This window comes from Microtus oregoni, unplaced genomic scaffold (genome assembly GCF_018167655.1).
Source record: "Microtus oregoni isolate MIOR12 unplaced genomic scaffold, Mior012 000031F_ref0000149, whole genome shotgun sequence".
Classification (NCBI taxonomy): Eukaryota; Metazoa; Chordata; class Mammalia; order Rodentia; family Cricetidae; genus Microtus; species Microtus oregoni.
In genome coordinates, this window is record NW_024543090.1 from 27,798,217 (window position 1) to 27,822,102 (window position 23,886).

General features: G+C 45.0%; 1 protein-coding gene across 1 annotated transcript in view; it reads left to right on the plus strand.

Annotated features, from left to right (window-relative positions):
* Positions 1 to 23,451, plus strand: part of Slc27a2 (solute carrier family 27 member 2) — a 32,415-nt gene extending 8,964 nt beyond the window's left edge. The window contains exons 3-10 of the mRNA XM_041679245.1: positions 3,274 to 3,432; positions 5,814 to 5,938; positions 10,994 to 11,188; positions 14,270 to 14,360; positions 15,201 to 15,399; positions 16,918 to 17,015; positions 21,379 to 21,509; positions 22,971 to 23,451. Of these exons, the coding sequence (XP_041535179.1) occupies positions 3,274 to 3,432; positions 5,814 to 5,938; positions 10,994 to 11,188; positions 14,270 to 14,360; positions 15,201 to 15,399; positions 16,918 to 17,015; positions 21,379 to 21,509; positions 22,971 to 23,147 (1,175 nt within the window). The 3' untranslated portion in view covers positions 23,148 to 23,451. The remainder of the gene's footprint in view (positions 1 to 3,273; positions 3,433 to 5,813; positions 5,939 to 10,993; positions 11,189 to 14,269; positions 14,361 to 15,200; positions 15,400 to 16,917; positions 17,016 to 21,378; positions 21,510 to 22,970) is intronic.
* Positions 23,452 to 23,886: the final 435 nt, after the last annotated feature.

Sequence of the window (23,886 nt, forward strand, 5' to 3'; positions counted from 1 at the left end):
CTTGTCTTGGAAGAGCTAACCGCTGAGCCGGCCTTTTACATGTTCTGTTTCCCTAGCAAAGCGTATCAAATAACTAATACTTAAGGGGATTTCTATCTTTGCCCGTGAAAACTGATCTTATTTTATCACACATGATCTCATTTCCTTTTTCCCAGCTCCACACACACACCTACTCAGTTGCTATAAAAACATAGAAATAGTTAACGAATAATTCAAACAGTAGTTGCCATGATGGATAAAATTTGATCCTGAGTGGGCTGTTAGAAATTTTTAATGTTCATTGTATTTTGACCCGTTTATATCTAGAGTCCATCTGAATAATGTAGTTTATATAAATGGGACATACCAGAGGACAACTATGGGGTGATATTCATATAAATGCTTGGTCTGATTTTTCCCATACAGTATTATTGATGTAGAGTGGCCTAGCACAGGGCCTAAACCATGATATGTCATTAAGTGTAAGATGCCTTCACTGTGTGCTAGCATATGATGAACTGTGGAAGAAGCATTTCAGTAACTGCTACTTGGAACAAACAATGCCCTGTGTCACTGTAACCAGCATCCTTCAAGGGACCCAAAGACATTACTCTTTCAGCTCCCTCCTGCCCTTGTATCTGCCCGTTTCGTAGACTCAGAAACTTATAAAGACATAAAGGACTTCCCAGGACAAAAAGTAGAGTGTCAAGACTCACTTTGTGGGCTAGCTCCAGGCTCATACAATTAAGATGGTAACACCCCCTGCCTAATAATATAATAAATATTTAGAGTCAGCCTTGCAAAAGCCAGGGAAAGTGTTACCAAAATGTAATAAGCTGAAGCCAATGGGATATGTGGAAAAGAAGGCAGGAAGCCAGCCCCACATGTTGACAGTGATGATCATTGTTATTATTGTGAGGAAATTATATTAGGAGTTATATACACTCTCCTTATAATCAGTCAAAGGTTAAGGCTGAAGGTTCTGTTGAGCCTGTTATGTCAACAGCAGTCCACAGAATCTCTGTTGTTTGCTCCAGCAGGCCCCTGGTAACCATCTGACAGATTGCAGTTGCTAGGCCCCAGTTTAACATGGATGTGGGTAATCTTTCACACTGTCATTTTATTTTAACTGAGTATTACCTTTAAACAATTGAGAATAAGAATAAGGGGGCTGGAGAGATGGCTCAGCCATTAAAGAAGAGGCTCACAACCAAAGTGTAAGAATAAGGAACGTCTACCTTCATTTCAGAAGAATAACAGAATGCATAGATGATTACAGTTGGGATGAAATGAGCTTTTGGCTAGCGATGGGGAAACCCTGTCCTAACACTGGAAAGTATGGCACTTCTTCACAATACGTGTTTTGGCAAGGAAATGGGAAACTCGTGTTCAGGAGTGTTTTCTAATGCTCCACAAGTTAATTCCATACTTCAGCATTGATATTTAACAGGAAAGCACTAAGACTAATGTTTATCTTACTGTTTTACCTATGAATGAAACACCTGTATATTAATTACTCTTGTGTAAAGTAATTAAAGGAGTTCATTTAAACACTTAGAGACCAAAGGTTTTCCCTCTTCCTCAAAGGGAATTGGTAGCACAAAATTATGTAATTGTTACAAAATATTCTTCTTGACTGATTAGTATGAAATCTTAAATTAGGAAGGTTCTGAAAGTACTCAAAACTCAGAAGGTGAATTTTTTTTTTCAATGTAACTCTGAACTTTACTCTTCAAATGATTCTTTCCTGTGGTGAATACAACTGATTTGTTGATGGTTTCCTCTGGTTCTTTTAAAAAAAATAAAATAAAAATTTATTCTCTGAGTTTTCCACATGACGTATCTTGATCCCATTTGTCCCCTGTCCCTTTGCATCCACCCTCTGCCCCTCTAGTCACCCCCCCAATAAAACAAAGTTCAAGAGAAAAAAAGGAAGAAAATAAAATGAGAAAAAAAAATTTTAAAAAAAGAGGGACGGAATTAAAAATCTCGTCATGGAAGCTGCAGTGATTTCTTCTATTTCTCAGTGTTAGTATAGAAGGGGGCATTATCTTGAGTTCAGTGCCCTGCAGCACCTACAAGAGATGGATTTAGAACTGTGTTTACAGTGATTGGCTGCTTGCTGCCCACAGAACAAACTGTTGCATGGCTAAGGGCTGAGTCCTCGGGGACCTGCCTTCCTCGTCACAAAGTAGAATTGCCTACTTGGGTCTTAAGCTCTTTCTCAACCCCTAAGGGTGACTTTCTCCTCACCACTAAGGCAATCTTCCATGAGAAGCAATGAAAGCATACATTTAAAAGAAAGTCTTTTTTAATTGTGCATATTATTATTAAGAAAGTGCAAGTTCGCTTAGTTTCGCACACCACAATTACAGCAGAAACCGTTTACACTCCTCGGATTGGCAGGATGCCCAGGGTTTGAGCACTCACTGGCAAGGCTATGAGGAAACAGTCTCATGTTTTACAGGCCAGGCAGCGGGTGGGGAGCCCCCCTTATAACTGGCAGCGTTCTGTTTATGTACTCAGGTTACAAAGACATGTTTTTGGCCTGTAGCATCATCCATAGTGTGAATTGCCGTGGAACAAGGTAATTCATGATGGCATCACTTGCCATGGCAAAATCATATAATCAAATCATAGCTTTCTCATATAACAGATAGGAGGCAGCTGGGAGAAGAAATAAACGATTGGAGATGTGAAAGAAATCTATAAATGCAGAGAGCTTCCAAGGAAAAAAGCTACACTATATTCATATTTTGAATGAAATTGGCAAATAGATATCATTAGTGGTCTGCACTACTGAGTCTCTTAAACTTAGCTTCCTCATCTGTGGGTTGGACAATGTAATTCTATCTATCTCTTAAATTGACTTTTTTGAAAATGCCTTACAAAGTAGTGAGCCTAAGACAGGAATTCATTCTCTTAAAGTCACTACTATGTCATCTGTCCGTCTCAGGACTCAGCAAACTATGCCTTGAGAACCAAACATAGGCTCCAAGTATTCCTAAAACAGGGCCACCGTTAAGCCTTTCTGTATGTGCACAGCTGCTTTCAGCACACACTGGCAGATATGGGTCAGCACAGCAATGACCAAATGGCAGCCTGAAACTTAAAATATTTACTCTCTTTATTGCTTTGAGGAATTGAAAAAATGTTCACACCCATGGCCTGACCGCTTATCCCTCCCCTACACACACACACCTTCAAAGCAATTCTTCCAGCCTGATGGGAGGGAACTTCATACACTAGATCTCTACCTGGCCCACTGACGCCTTCTCTTATGTCTTTGCAAAGGCCTCCCAAAAGCTGCAACCATCAATCACCATCGCCTGTGGTACGGAACTGGCCTGGCTTTGGCGAGTGGGATCAAGGCCCACGATGTAGTCTACACCACTATGCCTCTGTATCACAGTGCGGCGCTCATGATTGGCCTCCACGGATGCATCGTGGCTGGTAAGTTCTGTTTCTCTCCCCAGGCGTCAGGGGTGGACAAGCGCTCATATCTGCTCCTAAGGAAAAGCATATCCGGCTGCTTTCCTGTCTACCAGAGCCAGTATTCACTTGGGCATCAATTGCAAGGCTCTGTGGTTCACACATCATGAGCAAGCTTCTAAAATAATTTCTCTTTCCCCATGCCTTAACTGTTCAATAGATCTAGGGAGAAATTCCTTTTCTTAGGTTCTGTAAATCATTCTCCAGTTGCAGAAACTTGCGTGTCACTCTCGGTCAGCATCAACAAGCTTCTCTCCCCACTGTCCTTGCTCTGTGTTTGTCCTTACTTCCACAGCCTCCTGGAGTTAGTCAGAGTAGCTGGCCTGCCATCAGCTCCTCTTTCCTTCTCAAATATCACCGTCTATACAGGAGTTGGCCTTGTCTGTCCCTTCAGGAGAATTTACATTGCTTTTTCCCATAAAGGTTCAGTTCCATATCCCCGTCTCTGAGAAAACTAGTTCTTATTCTTTCACTGAGATAAATAACTTGACTTTTCTCCCAAGTGACATTTCATTTTAAATAAGCCTGTAAAATAGACACATTTATTTGAAATAAAACACATAGCACATGTAATAATACATATACATATACGTGCATGCGTATATCATAGGCTGCGTGTCTGCAGTTCTGAGCCCTGGTGGCATAGTGTCAAAGGCAAGGCCTTTGGAAGGTTTATGCCGGCTGTAATGTGGAACTTTGAAGCACCTGATCGGTGCCTTGGAAAGCAGGTAGAGTAGAGACTCTCATGACTGGCTCTGCCCTCCCCCTGAAGAGGATATGGAGAGATGATGGCTGTTCCCAGATCAAAAAGAGCACCCTTGCCCAACACCGGACTTGCCGATGCCTTGCTTTTGAACCTCACAGCCTCCAAAAGGAAAAGCTATTCTTTGTAGTTTAAGCTAGCCTGGCTGCAATCACTTTTTATTTTTTATTTTTTTTATAACTTTTTTTTTATTGAGAAAAGGAGGGAAAAAAAACAAGTTTCCACCTCCTCCCAGCCTCCCACTTCCCTCCCCCTCCTCCCATCCTTCTCCCCCTCCTCCCATCCCTCTCCCCCTCCCCCCACTCCTCTCCCCCTCCCTCTCCAGTCCAAAGAGCAGTCAGGGTTCCCTGCCCTGTGGTAAGTCTCAGGTCCTCCCCGCTCCGTCCATATCCAGGAAGGTGAACATCCAAACTGGCTAGGCTCCTACAAAGCACTTTTTATAACAGCTTGAGCTTAAACTCATGGTCCAAGCACCTATTTCCTTCCTTCATCTACATGATGAGTCCATCAGCTCTGAACTTCGCCTGGCATCAGCCCCACCCTTCAGGAGCAAAGCATGGCTGGGCATAGGCATACTACTGGATCTTCCGCAGCAGAGTGGTTGGGGGGCTCTGAAGCGGACAAGCCAGTACCTTCAGCACTGCAGACACCAGCAAAAGGAGGAAAGATCTTTGTGAGTGTCTCTTCTCAACACCAGTCATTGTTATATTTAGGGGTGAAAAGAAGCGAGCGACATGAGAAATGGGTATGGGCTTCCTGTTGCTGCTAGAACAAACTGCCGGAAGCTCAGCGACTTCCAGCAACACAGGTTTGTTTTCTCATTGTTCTGGAAGTCAGCTGTCTCTGGCTGGGCTGCGCTGCCCCCACATGCTATAGATCTGTGTCCTGGTCTCGTCCATTATAGAGGCTGCCTGAATGCCTCGGCTCGTGGTCCCGTCTTCCGTATTCAATTCGCACCCTCCAAGTCCCCCCTTTTCCTTTCCTCCTCATTAGATACCCTTACAACTGGGTAAGGAGATAATCTGGGAAAACCTTCCCACCTCTAGACCCTCAGCTTAATCACATAATCACATGCCTTGCCACACAAGGTAATATGGTCATGGGCTCATGGGCACTGGTGACAGCTCTCTCTCTCTCTCTCTCTCTCTCTCTCTCTCTCTCTGTCTCTCTCTCTCTTGCTCTCTCTCTCTTTCTCTCACTCTCTCTCTCTCTCTCTCTCTTTCTCTCTCTCGCTCTGTCTCGCTCTCCCCCTCCCCCCATCGCTCTTGCCCTCCCTCCCCCCCCCTCTCTCTCTCTTCCCCCCTTCCTAGGATCCCTCTTCCTCACCTCCACCTCATAAGCCCCATCAGGGCACCTGGATTGCATTAGAATGATTCCTCCCCCCCCCCACCCCGTGCATCCGCTCCCCTTCCACAGATCGGAGGCTCACATGGGTGGAAGCAAGTCTCCATTATGCTCGGTATTCAATGGAAGAGGCACTCCACACATGTTGGATTTCATTCATTTGTAAGTCTCTCATCCGAGAGATTTTTTTTTTTTTCTGCGCTCCCTCCCTGATGTTTTCTGTGCTTTTTACTAGGGGCCACTATTGCTCTGCGGAGCAAGTTCTCAGCCAGCCAGTTCTGGGACGACTGCAGGAAGTACAACGTCACTGTCATCCAGTACATTGGGGAACTGCTTCGGTACCTGTGCAACACGCCCCAGGTAACGCTCCTTGTGTTTTAATATCGTTTCAAAATCGATAAGACGGTCAAGTTTCCTTGGATTGTGCCAGGCTTCTGCTGACTCATCTCTCGGTTCTCAGCTTAGACGCCAGCTGTCTGTTAGAACAACACACTGATAGCGCACTTGCCTTCTAGAAGGACCTGGCTGGAGAGCAGTGACAGCTACTTTGATTGCAATTTTTATTCTCTGTTTTGTTACGTGTTTTCACACCTTCCCTGTCCCAGGTCCTCCTCTTTCCTTCCTGCTTGTGAAAAGCCACTGTCAGCCCCAGCTCAAGCAATAGGTCATATGTCAGCCTATTTGAGTCTCTCCAGCAAAGGTCATTCATCCCTTCTCCTATGCTCCTGCCTCTCATGTTGCACAGGTGTTTCTTGCCTCCCGTCTCCCCTGGGCTCTGTAACTTGTTAGTGGTTTTGTCTCTTGACAAAACTACTCCACTCTGTGAGCCGTGTAGTCTTGAAATGTCTGCTCCCAACAGCCAACACTGACATGATACTAGTTTTCCTTATGTAGAGTCTGAACACAGAACGAGATTAGGGGCCCAAAGCACCGAGTGAAGCATTTGTGTCTAGTACGTGTGTAACAGATGGCAGCCATTGCCATCACTGTCCTCACGTTCCAGCCTGCTAGTCCACATACACTGGTCTACACACAGTCCTTGGGTGGATCCGTGACAGTGTGTCTGCCCTTGTACACAGAAGAAATAGGAGACCTTCTTCTCTTATCCCACTAGTCAGTCTCTGGCCTCTGGGTTTAATGAGGCACAGGGTAGCACAGCTATTGACTGAAGTGGTGGTGAGGTTGTGTGGTTGAATCTTCTGCATCTGCTTTGCCCATTTTCCCTTGTAATGTCTGGGTCTCACCCTGCAGAGTCTTTATGTATAACGAAAGGTCCCTGTGCTCCACATCCCTGATTCACTCCTGTGTTGTTTGTGTGGCTGCCTGAGAGCAGTATCCTTTAAGGAAAAAAAAAATATTTTTTTAAAAATGTCCCTTTTTAGATTTATTTATTTAATGTGTATGGGTGTTTTGCCTGCATGTATGTCTGTGAGTCACACGTGTGCCTGGTGCCAGCAGAGGTCAGAAGGGGAAATCAGATCCCCTAGAGTTGTGAGCCACCGTGTGGGTGCTGGGAACCAAATTGAGGTCCTCTGCAAGAACAGCCATTGTTCCTTAAGGCAACACCATCCCTCCAGCCCCCTCCTTTAGGAAGAAGGTGTATATTAGTGCAAGATGCTGCCAAAGCCGAGTGTGTGAGTCCTCCAGTTAGGAACTAAGTGATGGCAAAGGTTTCTCAATGAGATGCTGGGGGGGGGGGTGACAAAGAAGAGCAGAGAAGGGGTGGGGGTGAGGGCATCTGGAAGAGTTCCAGTGTCTGTCTCAGAGCAGCAAGCTAAGGACAGAGAAATGGAATTAAATAAGCACCGTGTTTTTCACTCAAAAGCCCTTTTAGTACTAATTGATTTTTATGCTGTATTCTCTTTTTCTCTTTCTCTCACTTCTCTTCTTTCTTCTTTTTCTTTTCTGTTTTTTTATTTTGTTTTGTTTTATTAGATAGGGCCTCATGTATCCCAGGCTGGCCTCAAACTCTGTAAGCAGCCAGAGGATGACCTTGAACTTCTGATCCTCCTGCCTCTGAAAAATTCTGTGTGAAGCCAGATAGATGTGTGTTTGATTCTTTCACCGTCTTTGTAACCCTAGGGTCTGCACTATAAACTTCCCAAGGTTCCACTTCCTCAATTGAAATGGGAGGCAAATACTTCATGAACTGTCCTGTCCGACGGGCTTTAGTGACCGAAGTAAGACAATACAGGCCAAAAGCATTTACAAACATGGCACACAAGCAAACCCTCGGTGGAGATAGTCTGCTTACTTAGATTGTCTGGTTCTCTGCATTCCTTCCAGGACACTCTGACCTCTTACCTCTGATTAGCCACTAAATCCCGGTGGGAACCTAAGCCCCAGGTGTGTTTGCGTTTCTCAGCTCAGTTCTAAGGTAGAAAACAAAATAGAGGAACAAAGGAGAAAATGACCTGCAAGTCAGTTCCTTAGCACAGTTGGCTTGGGTGGTAAAGAAGAACCATGTCCCCGGGGGAAGGCAGAGGTGAGTCTAGCAAGCAAGACAGAGTAAAAACGGGGCTTCTTAGGTGTTCCTGGACCTCATTTGTGTCCAGAAACGTTTCCAGCCTTCAAACCTCAATCCCTTCTGCTAGTGTAAGAAGATCCCTGTGTCGTACTGTGAAAACTGAGCCCACGGTATTATGAGCTAAACCCAGCTACCTGTTGCCCACAGGTGCCCTGCTGCACCTGTGGGCCTGGCCAGCTGCCCACATACCCAGGCACCTGCCCCTTTAACCTGCTCTGCCTTGGTGCGGGTGCCCCAGCCATGAGCTGCTGAGCAGTCCCTGGTGGAGGTTTACTTGTTTAACCACAGAGATTATGCTGTATGCAAAACACAGGCCCAAGCCCTGTGGAGGATTCAGAGATATGTTTGGTCTCCAAGGAGGATGCATCTAACAAAAGAGACGTGAGAGGAGCTGTTAGACAAGGAAGTGAACAGGTGTGGGTGGAGAACCGAGTGTGGGAGGCACATGGACCACGTAAGGTCTTGGATTTACACACGGGAAAGCCTCTCCACAGTACCTCACGGGCCTGGGAACTGCTGAGCACCTAGATCAGGTGGTTCTTAAGTGACAATAAGCATTTTTCAGATGCTGGAATGTTTTAGTCTCAGAGTTCCCATGAAAGAGAGCAGGAAGGGAACTCTGGAAATCTGCCAGTCCTTTCTGAGGAGAATAACATTTTATGGGCAGGGGAACCCTATAATTAATGGTAACACTAGAGAGTGATCGGTAATCGGCGTTCCAGGACAGCAGCCAACATAAGCCAAAACTGGCCCTGGCAAATGACACACTCCCTGCCTCCTGACAGGTCCTAGGGAATCGTGAAAGAGAGTCCAGTGACCTGTGGGCCAGAGCTGATGAAGAGGCTATATTCCTAGCACTCAGAACACCCAGGACTTACACAGGTTCAAAACACCTCAGGCAACTTTGACGTGAGGTCTCGGGCCACTCTCTGTACATTCACTTGGGGAACCATTTTCTTCAGTGACAATCTCTGTTTACCTCTCCAGCTAGAAAAGCCACAGTGACCTTCACCACCTAAGTCCTTTGGCCAATCAAGTTACTTAAAGATCAAATCCCTACTTACAGTTTGCTGAGATTCTAGCTTCTTCTCCATGGAACTAACTTAAAGTTTATTTTGATCTGCCTTCTAGTTGTTACAGTACTTTCCCTTTAGAGGAGAGCAGCCGCTTACTCCCTCCCTCCCTTCCTCTCTCCCTCTTGCTTCTTTCTCCTCCCCCCACCCCCCCGCGCTATATTCCAAAGTCCCTTCTCAGCCTAGGAAGTAATGAAAGATCTGGACAAAGTGACTTACACATTAATGCCAGCACTTAGAGGATGTTGAGGCAGGTGGATTGCTGCAAGTTGAAGATCAGCCTGGAATGCAGAACGAGACCCTGTATCAAAGAAAAGTAAAGAAAGTGTACTGGCTGGTTTTGTGTGTCAAATTGGCATAAGCTAGAGTCACCAGAGAGGAGGAGATACCTCCATGAGATCCAGCTGTAGGGCATTTTCTCAATTAGTGATCAATGGGGAAGGGCCTAAATCATGGTGGGTGATGCCATCCCTGGGCTGGTGGTCCTGGATTCTATAAGAAAGCAGTCTGAGCAAGCCAGGGGAAGCAAGCCAGTAAGCAGCATCCCTCTGCATCAGCACCTGCATGTTGGTGTTCCTGTCCTGACTTCCTTCAGTGATGAACAGCAACGTGGAAGTGTAAGCCAAATAAGCCCTTTTCTCTCCAACTTGCTTTTGGTCATGGTGTTTTGCCACAGCAATAGAAACCCGAAGACCGAAGTGGGAGGGGAGGGGAGGGAGGAGGAGGAAAAGCAACAACAGCAGCAGGGCCACCAATGCCATCATGGCCATACATTTATTAAGCAAATAAATTAGCTTTTGATGAGGGAGGAGAGCTCTTGCTAACAGGCACGTCTACCCTGTCCTGGGCTGTTTTCTCTTCAAACAAAGGCACAATTAACAAATAAAAACTTTATACCTTCTTGAGTAACCTGTCTTTCCACCAGGCTATAGTCTCCCAGAGAAGATAATTTGCCTTCTACGCTCACCATTCACCTTAAATTAGTTGGGCCATTTCTCTGAATCTCTAACGAGTAAGCGCAAAAACATGAAGGAAGCAGTGTGGTCCCCTCAACGCCTTTGGCTCTCACTAGGTCCGCTTTGGGGCCTTATACACAGCAACTTCTCCTTCCTGCTTTTCATTTCTGACAAAGCCTCTTCATCTTGGCTGCACAGCTGGGAGCTGCTTACGCCTTCTCTTTCCCTTTCTCAGCCTTTCAGACAGTTTCCATTGATTTAACTGCAACAGGTCTTGTGACCTTAGCCACACCAGGCAATTATGGCTCCTCTCTTGCCTCTATCTTTGTTGTTCTGCAGTGGTTTATGGGAAATGCCCCGGCTCCCTGTACAGCCTGTCCCATCTCAGTTGGGTTCCCAGTTTTCTTCACTGCCACATAAAAGCTACTGCTTTATGAACAGAAACACCCACAATCCTACTGGTGCCAGGATGTGTTCATTCCTGAGTTTCCCATGAGCACGCGCCGTCTGGAAAGTCACTGATACTGGCATTTTATACTGGGTGCAGGTTAAATGGTGGCCTTACCTGGTTCATCTGGTTGTTTCTTCTTGCCTCAAATCAAAATGGAAAACTATCCTTTTTTTTAAATTAATCAGATCAGCATCCCACCTATCAGACTATGGTGCTCATGTTGCAGAAAGAGGGGGTTGTGTCTGGGAGTGGTAGACTAAGATGAATTTTTAAAGACACAATTTTGAAGTAAAATCAGGGCAACTATCAGTATAAATTAAATACACAGAATCTGAATACAATGGACACATATAAATCCAAGCTCTCAAAATGTTAACGTTCCGTCTGCTTCCTCTCCTGTTACCACAGAAACCAAATGACCGTGATCACAAAGTGAAAATAGCGCTGGGAAATGGCTTACGGGGAGATGTGTGGAAAGAGTTTATCAAGAGATTTGGGGACATTCACATTTATGAGTTCTACGCTTCCACTGAAGGCAATATTGGGTTTTTGAATTATCCGAGAAAAATCGGCGCTGTCGGAAGAGCCAACTACCTACAAAGAGTTAAGTACACTGAAAAATGAATGCAGTGAAGCTGACTTTCAGAATAAAGTCCTTTAAAGCGGTTCAACAATGTAGCATCCGAACCAGGCCCCATCAGTATCACCAAGAGAACCTTGACCATATATCTATGACAGTGGCTTTTCTGAGGTGATCTCATACTCATACTGACTCATTACTTTTAATATCTGAGACCTGTGTGAGTGAAGTGGTCCTCCCTTCACTCGTACTTGTATTTGGGGGGAATTGGAAGGTTACTTTGCTCTGAGTGTATCACATGTTGTGAAATGCACTGGTTTCCCTTTAATTGAGATATGCATAAAAATCGCACGGGGAGCTCTTTATATACACGGGTGTAGGTTCCCAACCTCTTGGCTTTGGATTCAGTTGTTCTGAGATAAGGCCCTGGGTCCTTTTAAAAACCGTGCCGTATTAAGAGCAGCAGCCCAGGCCTTCGAGAGACTTGGGATGTTCTGGTCAACATGTGTGTTCTCATAGGTCCACCAGAAAGATGTATCTTGTTTCTCTCCTCTCTCTCGGTTGTTTTATTGCCTACTGACCCTGAAGCTCTGCTCTCTTGGTGGTCAGTCAGTCATTCTAAGGACAGCCCATGGATACTGACCCTTCGCTGGCCTGTGCAGTCATTGTTGTCATCGTGCCTCTAACTCTCAGGCAGCCTTTGTCTCCGGGGACTGACCAGTGAAGTAGTCCATGTACTAAGTGCTGTGGCACTGAAGGGCAGATCCTGGTGATATCCTAGCTGAGTGACCCCCAGGAAGTCACTTAACATTCCTTAGACTTCAGGTTCCCACCACATGCAAGCTGAGTGACCCCAGAAGTTGCTTACATTCCTGAGGCCTCAATTTCAACATCTTAAAACAGAGATACAAAGAAAAGATTGAGCCCACCGCCTGGCCCAAACTTGGCGTTAATGAGGGGAAAGACTTGCTGAGTTATTTGTTGTACAATAACCTTGGACATTAAGACTGCCATTTCTTATACTCTGGTGGGAGCACAGGCATTCCCAGGTCCAAGTACCCTCTCCAACACTGGCACCAACCCCACCCTGTGCAGCTCAGTCCCTGACCTCCAGGCGTGTAATGTCTGGCATGGTAGCCTCTAGCTAGCTGTGTGTAAATATTAAATGCCAATAAAGCAAAGTTTTGAAACCAGTTCGTCATTCACAGTAACGACTGCCTTGCAGGTGCTCAGCCAGCACCTGTCAGCAGAGTGTATTTCCACCATCACGAACAAGCCTACTGAGCCACACTGCTCTATGTCGGGACGTTAGTGTCGGGCCGGCATGAACTAGCCCAGCCAGAGAGATGAAGGCTAAACACAAACAAGCTGTCAGTGTTGCTTCTACAACCTCAGAGAGAGGACTCTAATGGAAATTTGTCTTCTACCAAACTTCCGCTTCCGTGTGCAGTTCCCGTGAGCATACACTGCTAGCTCTTTACTGTCTCAGCCGTTGGTTGTCGTATTTTTGTCAGTTTTTGTGCACCAAACAAATTCCTTTAAAAAAAGAAAAAATTTTTTTAAAGTACTAACTACAACCATAAGATTTTTTATATATTTTTTTTTTTTTTTTGGTTTTGGTATTTCAAGACAGGGTAGTTTTCTGTAGCTTTGGAGCCTGTCCTGGAACTAGCTCTTGTAGACCAGTCTGGCCTCAAACTCACAGAGATCCGCCTGCCTCTGCCTCCCGAGTTCTGAGATTAAAGGCGTGCACCACCACCGCCCAGCTGATTTTTGATATTCTTATAAATTCAGTCAGTGTACTTTCATTGTCCAGAAATGGCACTTGGGGGTTTTGTTTTGTTTTGTTTTGTTTTGTTTTGTTTTGTTTTGTTTTTTGAAACAGGGTTTCTCTGTGTAGCCGTGGCTGTCCTGGAACTCAGTCTGTAGACCAGGCTGGATGCCCAGTACCACTTGGTTTTAATGAAGCTGAATTTGAAGCTGGCACAGTAAACATGGCTGGCCATTGTAGCTGATCACTATTGTACTTTCTGATCTCCTTGAGTAGGGAAAATAATATGCTTAGTATTATGATGGTATAAGTGCTTACATCGTCAAACTGTGTCTTAACATAGAGTTGGGGGGGGTGTGCTTTAAATTTGGTTTTAGTTTTGTAGTACAGAGATTGAACCCAAGGCCTTGCACATGCTCAACAAGTATTTGCCACTAAGCCATGGCCCAGCCCTTTTAGAAGCTTTTATTTTAGGATAAACCCTTAATAAGTTTCCCATACTAGCTCCAACTTGTGATCCTCCTGCTTCAGCACCCCACATATACACATAAGCCATGTAGCTAGGATTACAGGTATGTACCACCACACCTAGCTCTGATAACTTTTTAATAACTTTATAGTCATGCCTGAAATAATTTTTACTTTGATTCTTAAATGTAATGAATAATGTGTCCCTGGGGATGAGGGTACCAGGATCAAATGGTAATATATTAATACATTATCAGACATGACTTTAAACCCATTTTTAATCTGCCCACCAAAAGATATGCATGAGAATGATCCCAACAGTTTTATTTATAATAGACCAAAATTAGAAATAATCCAAGTACTCATTAAAAATACCCATCAACAGAATAAAGTGTAGTCTATTTATACAAGGGAAAGTTGAATGTAAATGAAAATGGGCTGGAGATGATGCCCAGAAGTAGGGTGCGTACATAGGTTGTGCAAGGTCTGGACTCTGTCTCTGGTACCATCCATAGCAGCATCACTGAGAAGAGCAGCAACGTGGGCTGCTGATGTACACAGACATAGTAACTAAAATAAGACAGGCATGCCCACAGTTACTTGTCGAGTTTTAAGTTAATAGGGAGAGATAGAAATCAAAATGGTGATTGACTACACAGAAGGGGACAGAAAGCAACTTCTTCAGTAAAGTGGAAATGTTTTATATCTAGGTCGGGGTGGTTATTACAGATGCAAAAATCCCACCCGTGTTGTGCACTGAAGATATGTGTAATGTATCCTTTCTCCACTTTTTATGATAAAGTAAGCATAGAAAAGCTGCAAAGCTCAGTTGGTGTACTCAATTGATGTTTTTTAACTTTGGCAGAAAGTTGTAACGTATGAGCTGATTAAATACGATGTGGAGAAAGATGAACCCGTCCGTGACGCAAATGGATATTGCATCAAAGTCCCCAAAGGTAATGTGGACTTTTTATGCAATTAACGGTACACAAAATTATCCTGACTAAGCAACATTTCAGAGATAACATAGTATCACCAGCAGGTACATTTTGTTAAAATTAGCAAGAGGAAGATTTTTATTGACGTATTCTAAAAATACATATGTAAATTACAGAAGGCACTGGCTTACCATAACATATAATTATACTTTTAAGCTAGTTGGACACCTTGCTTGTGAGGTGCTCTGTGGAAAGGTCTAGACAGCTCTGGGTGAACATTATCTTATGCTTTTACCCACTATGCATTTGTCTAGTCATGTATAGGAATCGTTATTAAGTAAAAGATAGCAATAGGGAATTACAACTAGGTGGCCATGCAGAATAAGGTTTGATATATGTGTCCGTGACATGCATGCACACACACACACATGATCTGTATCTGTGCCTTTTCTTGCTGCTGTGGCCAGACACCAGGCAGGAAGCATTTTAGGGGAGGAAGGGCTTAGTTGGAAAGGCGTAGTCCACCACGCTGGTGAAGGCATAATGGCAGGACTCTAAGGCGGTCACATGGCATAGGCAGTGAGAATGCAGAGCACAGACAGGAAATGGAACCCTGCAGCGAGGCTCTACTTCGTAGAGGGTTCACAGCCTTCCAAATGAGCATCACCGGCTGGGGACCAAGTTCAAACGCACAAGCCTATAGGGGACATGGCACTTTTAAACCACAGTATGTCAGATAAGAAGATGGATATAAGAAGTGACACTTCCTACAGCGAGCTTCTTGTCAGTAAGGATGATGATAAAATGTGCTTATCTCTTCACAAAAAATAAATAACAATGTCCTCTCTTCTGTCTCAGGTGAGGTGGGACTCCTTATTTGCAAAATCACAGAACTTACGCCTTTTCATGGCTATGCTGGCGGAAAGTCGCAGACAGAGAAGAAAAAACTCAGGGATGTCTTTAAGAAAGGAGACCTCTATTACAACAGTGGAGACCTCCTAATGATTGATCGTGAAAATTTCGTCTATTTTCATGACAGAGTTGGAGATACATTCCGGTTGGTTTCTCTCAATTACTGAGCCCAAAACAAATGCATGCACACTTTGGCCTATTCTTGAGTTGAAATCAGATGCCATTTTCCCACGGTGTTTCAGCTCTGCCCGTCTCTTGTGTGCCATTTGTCTCCTATATTCCCAGAGAATAGGGAGTGAACATAAAGCATCTCTCTACAACACAAATAAACATAAAGGCAGGACATCTCTTCCTTGTTTCCAGGGCCTGAAGTACGCCCTGCTACCACTCGCGTGTCCTGCATGATTTAGTGGATGCCCTTGGGGTAGCCAGGGATTTCCCCCTATTTCCAATCAAACAGCTTTTTTTGCTTTGAGATTAAAACAAGTGCAAATGAACATGAAGTTGATCGGGTTGAAAAGGTTCAGAACCTTTTCCCCCTCCCTTCCTTCTGTCCTCCATCTCCATCCAATGGTTTCCCAGGCTAGCATAAGGACGTTTGGAAGTCTTCTTGGTAAATGGTGAAGTGACCTTCCAGCAATAGCTCAGTCCTCCAGCTGATAGCAGAGGCGTCCTGCGTGTGTGGATTCCCTGAGATAGGAACTCTCCATACATCACTGAATACCGTGTCTGATATGGGTCACCACCCTTGAGTAACTCAAGGTGTGAACTTTGGCTCACTCACCAAATCGAGGCTGACTCACCCTCCTTAAGATAGTATAGTGCTTGCCTGCCAAGCACCAGGACCAGAGTTCAGTGCCCAGAACCCACATTTACAAACCTGGGCCTTAACGCTGCATGTCTGTACTCTAACCCCCGGGGAGGCAGAAACAGGCAGATCCCTGAGCCTACTGGGCAGTTAGCCACCCTAGCCAACACACTGAGCTCCATGCTAATGAAAAGAGATCTTTCCTTTTTGAAAGAGTGGACAGTACCTGAAAATAAACACTCAAGGGGTCTCCTCCGGCCTCCACACACACTTAAACACACTTAAACACACACACGCATGCACGCATACATGAAGGTACGCACACAAAGATACTTTTGAGAAACCTAAAGGGTATTTTTATAAAACCCCTAATTCCTAAGTAAATGAAAAATAGCACCTGGCTAGACCTTAACATTGCAATCTTTATGTAATAAAACTGTGATTTTTTTTCTTTTCAAATAAAAGCTTTGCTTTTGTGAGAACTTGAAATACAACTATGAAATTCTGCCAAATAGAAGTTTACTGACTGAATTAAATAAGATGTTAAAGGGAAAAAGTGAGAGACCTAAACAAAGCTAACAGAAGTTGAGATTATTTCTGGCATCCAGTAACTTTCTTAGCCACATCTGGATTTCATGTTCAAACACAATGGTATTGATGGTGTTTTGTGTGACAAGATTGAAATCCCACATTATGTTAGCTAGGTCTATACCCTTTTGCTTCCAACAGAATGCCACAAGTGAGCTGGGGGTCTTAGGGGACCAGTATGGGAATGCCAGCATCTCACCGTGGTCTAAAAGAAACACTGACCAGAAAGCAAGCGTGGCCTGAGCTAACCCTTCCTTTTTCTCCCAGGTGGAAAGGAGAAAACGTAGCTACCACTGAAGTTGCTGACATCATAGGACTGGTTGACTTTGTTGAGGAAGTGAACGTTTATGGCGTGCCCGTGCCAGGTAGGTAAAAGGCACCACAGATCTGTCTGAACCCACGCAGACACTGGGTAGAGTCACAGTAGCAGGCCACAGTTAGTCTTGCTTTCTCCCACTGCCTGGAGACTGAAGCCGCTGTCAATCCCCAGGGGTCAGGGCGTTTCTCTCTGCACCGGGCACCATTGTCAAAGTAATTCAGTGCCCCTGATGTTGGGCCTGCCTCTGTGCTTTAATGGCTGCTTCATTTAGGGTTCTTAGGCAAAGGAGGTCTCCTGTTTTCCAGGCCTCTGGTTGGCACGCTTTGGGAGCTTGAGGGCTGTGAAGTGGTGAATTGCCTCTGAAGAGAAGGCGCAAGGAGGAACAATTACAGCTTCTAGAAAGACAACTGGGAAGGGGGTAAACTGTGTTCAGCCTCTTCTTGTAGAGCAGGTTCCTAAGACCAGACCAGACCCTGAATTTCAGCATCATCACTGAGTGGAGGCCCTGAGGTATACCAGCCGGGTGGGAGGAAGCCTGACTCCAACCCTGCTGGCTGTTTCAAAAGTCCCTCAAACTAGAAATAACACTGGCCTTGCAGCTGAAATTGTCAGAGCTAATTTCATAAATACCAAATATATTCATTCAAATGCATAGTAGAGTTGTGTTAATGATCAGTCATTTTAATTGTAGATATTAGAGAGGACCAAATTCTCCCAGTCAGTGCCCAAACATAAGGTGTCAAGCTCTTATCGTCCCAAAAACTGAGTGTTTGGGATTCTTGTCATTTATTCAAAGTAGAAATCCAAAGCCCCCTTCCCTGCACACTGACGGTGCCAAACACCATGTGACAAAACTTTCCCCGGGAGATGCAACAAGCATTTCTGCTCACCCCATCAGGGAACCCCTGAGAGACCAAATTCCAACCTGGTGAACCAATGAGTTTTACTGAGGTTACTTATAGGAATCTGGGGGAGGGGTTGCTTAGAGGAACAGAAATGACTCAGAGACAGCTGCATCGCCAAGGCCCACCCCAGCACAGGTGCCAGCTCACCACATTGGAAACCTGGAGCAACTACGCAGCCTACAGGCAGCCCAACGGGTCAGAGAGGGTCCTTTGCTGGGAACTCGGTTGGTCTAAACTGAGTCCAGGCAGCCCAGCTGGTTTTTGCTTCTTTTGCCTGAGTCTTTGCAGTTGGTGTGTCTAAGAGTGACTCTCGGCTGTCTTTATTGCTTACTCTGGCAGGGCCGGAAGTTCCTGAACCTAGTTTAAGTTGTTTACCTTGCTACAGCATTTTATTTGTTTGTGTGAAAGTTGTTTTTATTTCCGTGAAAGTCCATATTACATGTAAAGTCCATATTACATGTAAAGTCCATGTTACATGTGAAGTCCATGTTACATGTGAAGTCCATGTTACATGTGAAGTCCATATTGCATGTAAAGTACATATTGCATTGAAGTCCATATTACATGTAAAGCGTAGTCTCCGTACATCTCACTTTCCCTTTCTCATCTGCCTGCCACCCAGATTTCTAGGTCCATGTCATATATGCATACATGATTTTATATATAATCTGTAAAATCCAAGAACCACAAATGAGAGAAAATACCTTGCAGGTGCCCTCTTGAAGCTGACTTAATTCCCTTAGTATAACCACCTCCAGTTTGTCCATCTCCCTGCAGATGCCCTAGGCTCAGTCTTCATTAGAAAATTATCCCATCAGGTGTACATACCCCACTTTCTTATTCACTTGGGTTGTTTCCATGCCTTCGCTGCCGTGACCACGCTGTAACAGCACTGATGTGCAAGTGTCTCTCAGATGCATTGGGGTCCTTTGGCTAAACCCCCAGTCACAGGCTAGCCGGGTCACATGTTAGATCTGCTTCTACTTTTGCTCAAGAAACCACCGTACTGATTTCCATAGTAGGTGGGCTGATTTCCATTCCCATCAGCTACAGGGCGGGCGTTTTTCTTCCCTGCTTCCCTGTGGTCATGTGACAGTGATGGATAGCAAGCATAGCCACATCTCAGGTCACAGAGACGACAGCTGATCTGGAGGGACCCTTAGCTGAGGTGACATAAGGGTCCAGGTCACAGTTGTCAGCCACTGTGACACTGGAGGCTGTGACCACCCCCTCTGAGTGGGGGGTACGCTTCTAAGTGCTAAATGTTAAAACTCTTCTTAAGGAGCTGAGAAATTCTGGAAAGTGCATTGAAAGCCCAGCATCCCTCAAAGAGGAGTCTCAGGTCATCATAGCTGAAAACTTGCTAAAATCGAAGTGTGTCAGGCCCACCCAGATGTTGCTGGATGGGTGGGCTCAGGAAGCAGTGCATGTTTAAGTCCCTCTGGTGACTCTTAATAACCCTAGGCTAGGGGTGTGGCCCGGTGGCAGAGCACTCACCTAGCCCTGAGTTTGATCCCCAGCTCCTCCCCCGACAACACACACACGCACATTCAAATCTGATTTAGACACCATGAAAATATCCTAGAATATATGCTAATTGGCCAGCATTGTGACTATACAAAACACCACTGAAGTGTTAAAAACGATGAATTTCATATTTTACACAGTTCAAAAACAATGCAGGCATGGTGGTGCACTTTGTGACCTCAGCACGCAGTAGGCTGAAGTGTCAGTCCCTTCAAGGTCAGCCAAAGCTTTGTAGTGCATTCCAGACCAGCCTGGACTATAGAGTGAGATCCAATCTTAAAACAAAAAGTACAAACAAAAGTCCCACTGAAGTATGAAAGGCGCTGATGTGACCATTTGGAAACCCCAGCGCTAACCCATCAGAACATCTAGAATTGGGATCTAGAATCTGCTGAGTGGGCCTGTCTGTTAGGGGTGGCAGTCACTGCGTAGAAGCAAGAGGCCCTCCCTGGACAGTCAGAACAAGGAACAGCTGTGTTCAGCAACCCATCCTAAACAGTTTGATGATCAGGAAGAGGACATCAGCCCAGAAATTGGTAGCCAGAGGGACCAACCATCAGATGGGCTTGTTTCCACAGCTGGGCGGCCATCAGCTGGGCAGCTATGAAGGACCCCTTTTGGTTTGTTTTGGTTTGGTTTTCTGTACGGCATTTCTCTGTATAACAGCCCTGGCTGTCCTGGAACTAGCTCTTTAGACCAGGCTGGCCTGAAACTCAGAGATCCACCTACCTCTGCCAGCCTCTGAATACTGGGATTAAAGACATGCGCTGCTGCCACCACCACCCAGCTCGAAGGACCCCTATTTAAAAAGAGTCTGGCACCCTGCCCTCCTTCTTCAGGTCAGAGAGAAACAAATGAGCAAGTACCTCTTTCTTTAAAATAAATTAAATAAATTAATAAATAAGTCCTTTCGGGGTTTTTTTTCTGGCCTTCTTTAGGCAAACATAGGTAAACATACATCACCATGGGAGAGATTTCAAATGCTGGAGCCCAGGTGACCAAGACTGGCTCCTTCCTCTCTGATTACAGCTAAGTAGTTCAGGGAAGTGGACCCGGACTCCCGCTGGGTCTGCTGGATCAGGTAGAAAATATATTAATCCCTAATTACCACTGTCCTCACAAGCAAACAATAGTAATTGTTCTAATCACCTCTCCACTAACAGCCCTGCCGTGGAGCGCAGTTTTCTCTGTGCAGCGTAGGTTCCCTTGAGAGGACTGGGCATAAATGGAAGGACACACAGCAGCTTACCCTGCGCCTGTCTTCAGCCTTCTGCCCTGCAGCCTCCCTGAAATACAGAGAAGAAAAGCTGTTTGGAACTTTGAGTGAACACCTAAGTCTCAAAGGCGGTATTTGTGCCCTCAGCCCCACAGAGCCAGCATTGTAAACCAAATGGCAAAGCCAGCTCAGCTATTCACAACGGCGAAACAAAACCTTTCGCTGGAATCAAAAAATAAAGCAGACAAACAAAACATTCCCTTTAGCCACCAGTTCAGCTGGTGTCCTACAGGGCTCTGTGTAGCTCGCTAAGAAGAATAGGGACAGCCGCAAGCACGGGAGTCCAAGCCAACCCACCTGGATCAGTCTCTGATGCCCCCTGGTCCTTGCTGTGTGACCTCGGACGAGTTCTTGAATGCATTTAAATCTCAGTTTCCTCATCCTGGAAATGATGGGGTCACATCTGCCCCTCTTCATAAGGTCGTTGCTATGGTTAAATGAGGATACACCGAGTATAGGCCATGGCAACTATTAAAGAGTCAGCTTAGGTCTATTATTAGTTTTATTACTTAATTATTGGTTAACATTCCTAGTACACATGCGATCGTCATAGAATAATTGTGGGCCTATGTGTTTGAAATAAATATTAGAACTATTCAAAAGGAACCTAGTGTTTGTTATGGTTGCAGTCCACAGGTCTTTGAGCTGGCAGAGTCTCATGAACAAAACTGCCGGCTAATGTCTTCTCACCCTCTTTCCAGGCCATGAGGGTCGAGTTGGGATGGCCTCGATCAAGATAAAAGAAAACTATGAGTTCAACGGAAAGAAGCTCTTTCAGCACATCTCAGAGTACCTGCCGAGCTATGCGAGGCCTCGGTTCCTGAGACTACAGGTGAGAAGACAGACCAAGTTCCATTCTCTCCCAGGCACTGCTTAGGGATCTGACCCTTTCCTCCCTCCATGGTGACCAGGTTTGCCAAATTTTATCTCAGTCACAGGACAGAGTTCAGTAAGAACAGGAAAACACCAGAAATAGAGCACACAGAAATCCCATCTCAATCTCTTCCCCCACTAAAACAACAGTCCAGTTTATTGACCTGTAACCTTAGCAGATAACAAAATCAGTGTTTGATGTGGTACCAAAGACACTTCAAACAGAAATTATCCAGCCCTCCCATTTCAGGTTCACTTTTCTTGCTTTCTGTGCTAGGCAAGCAATCTGCCACTGAGATACGTCCACACCCATATTGTTTCTAATTCTGAAGAATACAAAATCTGCTGGACCCTACCCCTTTCTATGGGGGGATTTTAACTGAGCATCAGTAGTGACTTGGAAGTGTTAAACTATCGCTGGGCAGTTCAGTCTTCTGTTATGTACTTTGAGCCCCGTGGTTATGTAACTGAGGTCCTGACAAAGTCTTAGGGTCCTGAGTAGTGCGGAGTTGCACAAGGCTACTTCTGTTGAACATATCAAGGGCTGGCATCTGCTTTGCATGCAGATGGCAAAGACAGAAACATGAACGTCTTCAGATGTGTCTCATAATGTTGAAGGGAGCCTTTAACTTTATTTTTATGTGCATTGGAGTTTTGCCTGCAATGTATGTATGTGTGAGGATGCCAGATCCCCTGGAACTGGGGTTACCTACAGACAGTTGTGAGCTGTCATGTGGGTGCTGGGAATTGAACCTGGGTCCTCTGGAAGAGCAGTCAGTGCTCTTAACCTCTGAGCCATCTCTTCAGCCCTGAAGGGAGTCTTTAGCCTAGCAGATAGATGGACTGGGAAAACAGAATCTCCTGTATATAAATGACCCCTCTCCTGCTTCCATGACAGCCAGGATGGCCCACCTTACCCTGATTCCACCACAGCCAGAATGGCTCACCTTACCAGCACTCCCTCTACTCAGAGTCTGCATTCTGTTGCTCTTCACCCCACAAGAATCTTCTAAGGCTTTCAGTCAGTGCTTTTCAACCTTCCTGTGACCCTGTAATACAGTTCCTCATGTTGTGGTGACCCCACCCATAAAATTATTTTCTTTGCTACTTCACAGCTGTAATTCTGCTACTGTTGTGAACTGTAATGTATGTATCTGATATGCAGACTCTCTGATATGCGGCCCTTGTGGGGATCTCACCCCACTGGTTGAGAACCACTGCGCTAAGGAACTAAAACAGATCCCTCACATCTGCCCCCTCCCTGTGCAGAGCTTCTGCAAAATGGCAGTGTGGATGCACATCCATCAGCTCTCATGACAAAAAGCCAGCCTGCTGCCAACCCCCACCGTCTCCGCCCTAACCCTGTATCCTAGCTTACTCTAAAGCACAACTAACGTGTGGGTTGTCTGACCTTTTCCAGGATACCATTGAGATCACTGGGACTTTTAAACACCGCAAAGTGACCCTGATGGAAGAGGGCTTTAATCCCACAGTCATCAAGGATGCCTTGTATTTCATGGATGACACAGCAAAAACATATGTAGCCATGACTGAGGACATATACAATGCCATAAGAGATAAAACTCTAAAGCTCTGAACATTCCCAGGCGACGATCTCATGACGTTTCCAGGAAGAAACTCAATAGACCTAGCGTAGCCACTTGATATAATTCAACGTTAATTTGATTGAAGATTATAAGGTGCAATTTTTTAGGAAATTATTCATTAAAAAGAAGGACAGTTTTTTTTTAATTACACCTGAACCTTTGCAAGTAAAAAGATTTAAAGACAATTATTTTTCACCATACACCTGCCATTTGTCCTTGCAAACTAAACTTTTTGCAGAGAGGGCCTTATTTTTTTAAATACATAATAAACTATATTAACACTAACATATGAAATATTGCGGTCTCTTGTGGTTCTTTCTCTGTTCTAAATGAAAATTCCACATCTGTTATTCCAAAGCAGAGAGTGCCATTGGCCACAGGTGTCCTGCTCATCTTGATTAAAAAAAAAAAATAGCAAAGGAAAAGGAGGACGGGCCAGCAATAAATAACACAATGGGAATCCGGCTCCAGAGTAAGGAGCCCGCCTTCCCCTTATATGTTCATCCCAGCCACTGTGCAGACAGTAGCCAAAGCTAGAAATGTCAGCTTGGTCCTTAAGTGTACTGTCTTAGTTACATTTCTACTGCTGAAACAAAACGCCCTGGTCAAGTCAACTTAGAAAAGGAAGCATTTCATTTGGAGGCTCAGAGTTCCAGAGGGTTGGGGTCTGTAAGCATCGAGGTGGGAGCCAGGCAGGAGGCCAAGAAGGCTGAGCGCTGGACCTGTAGC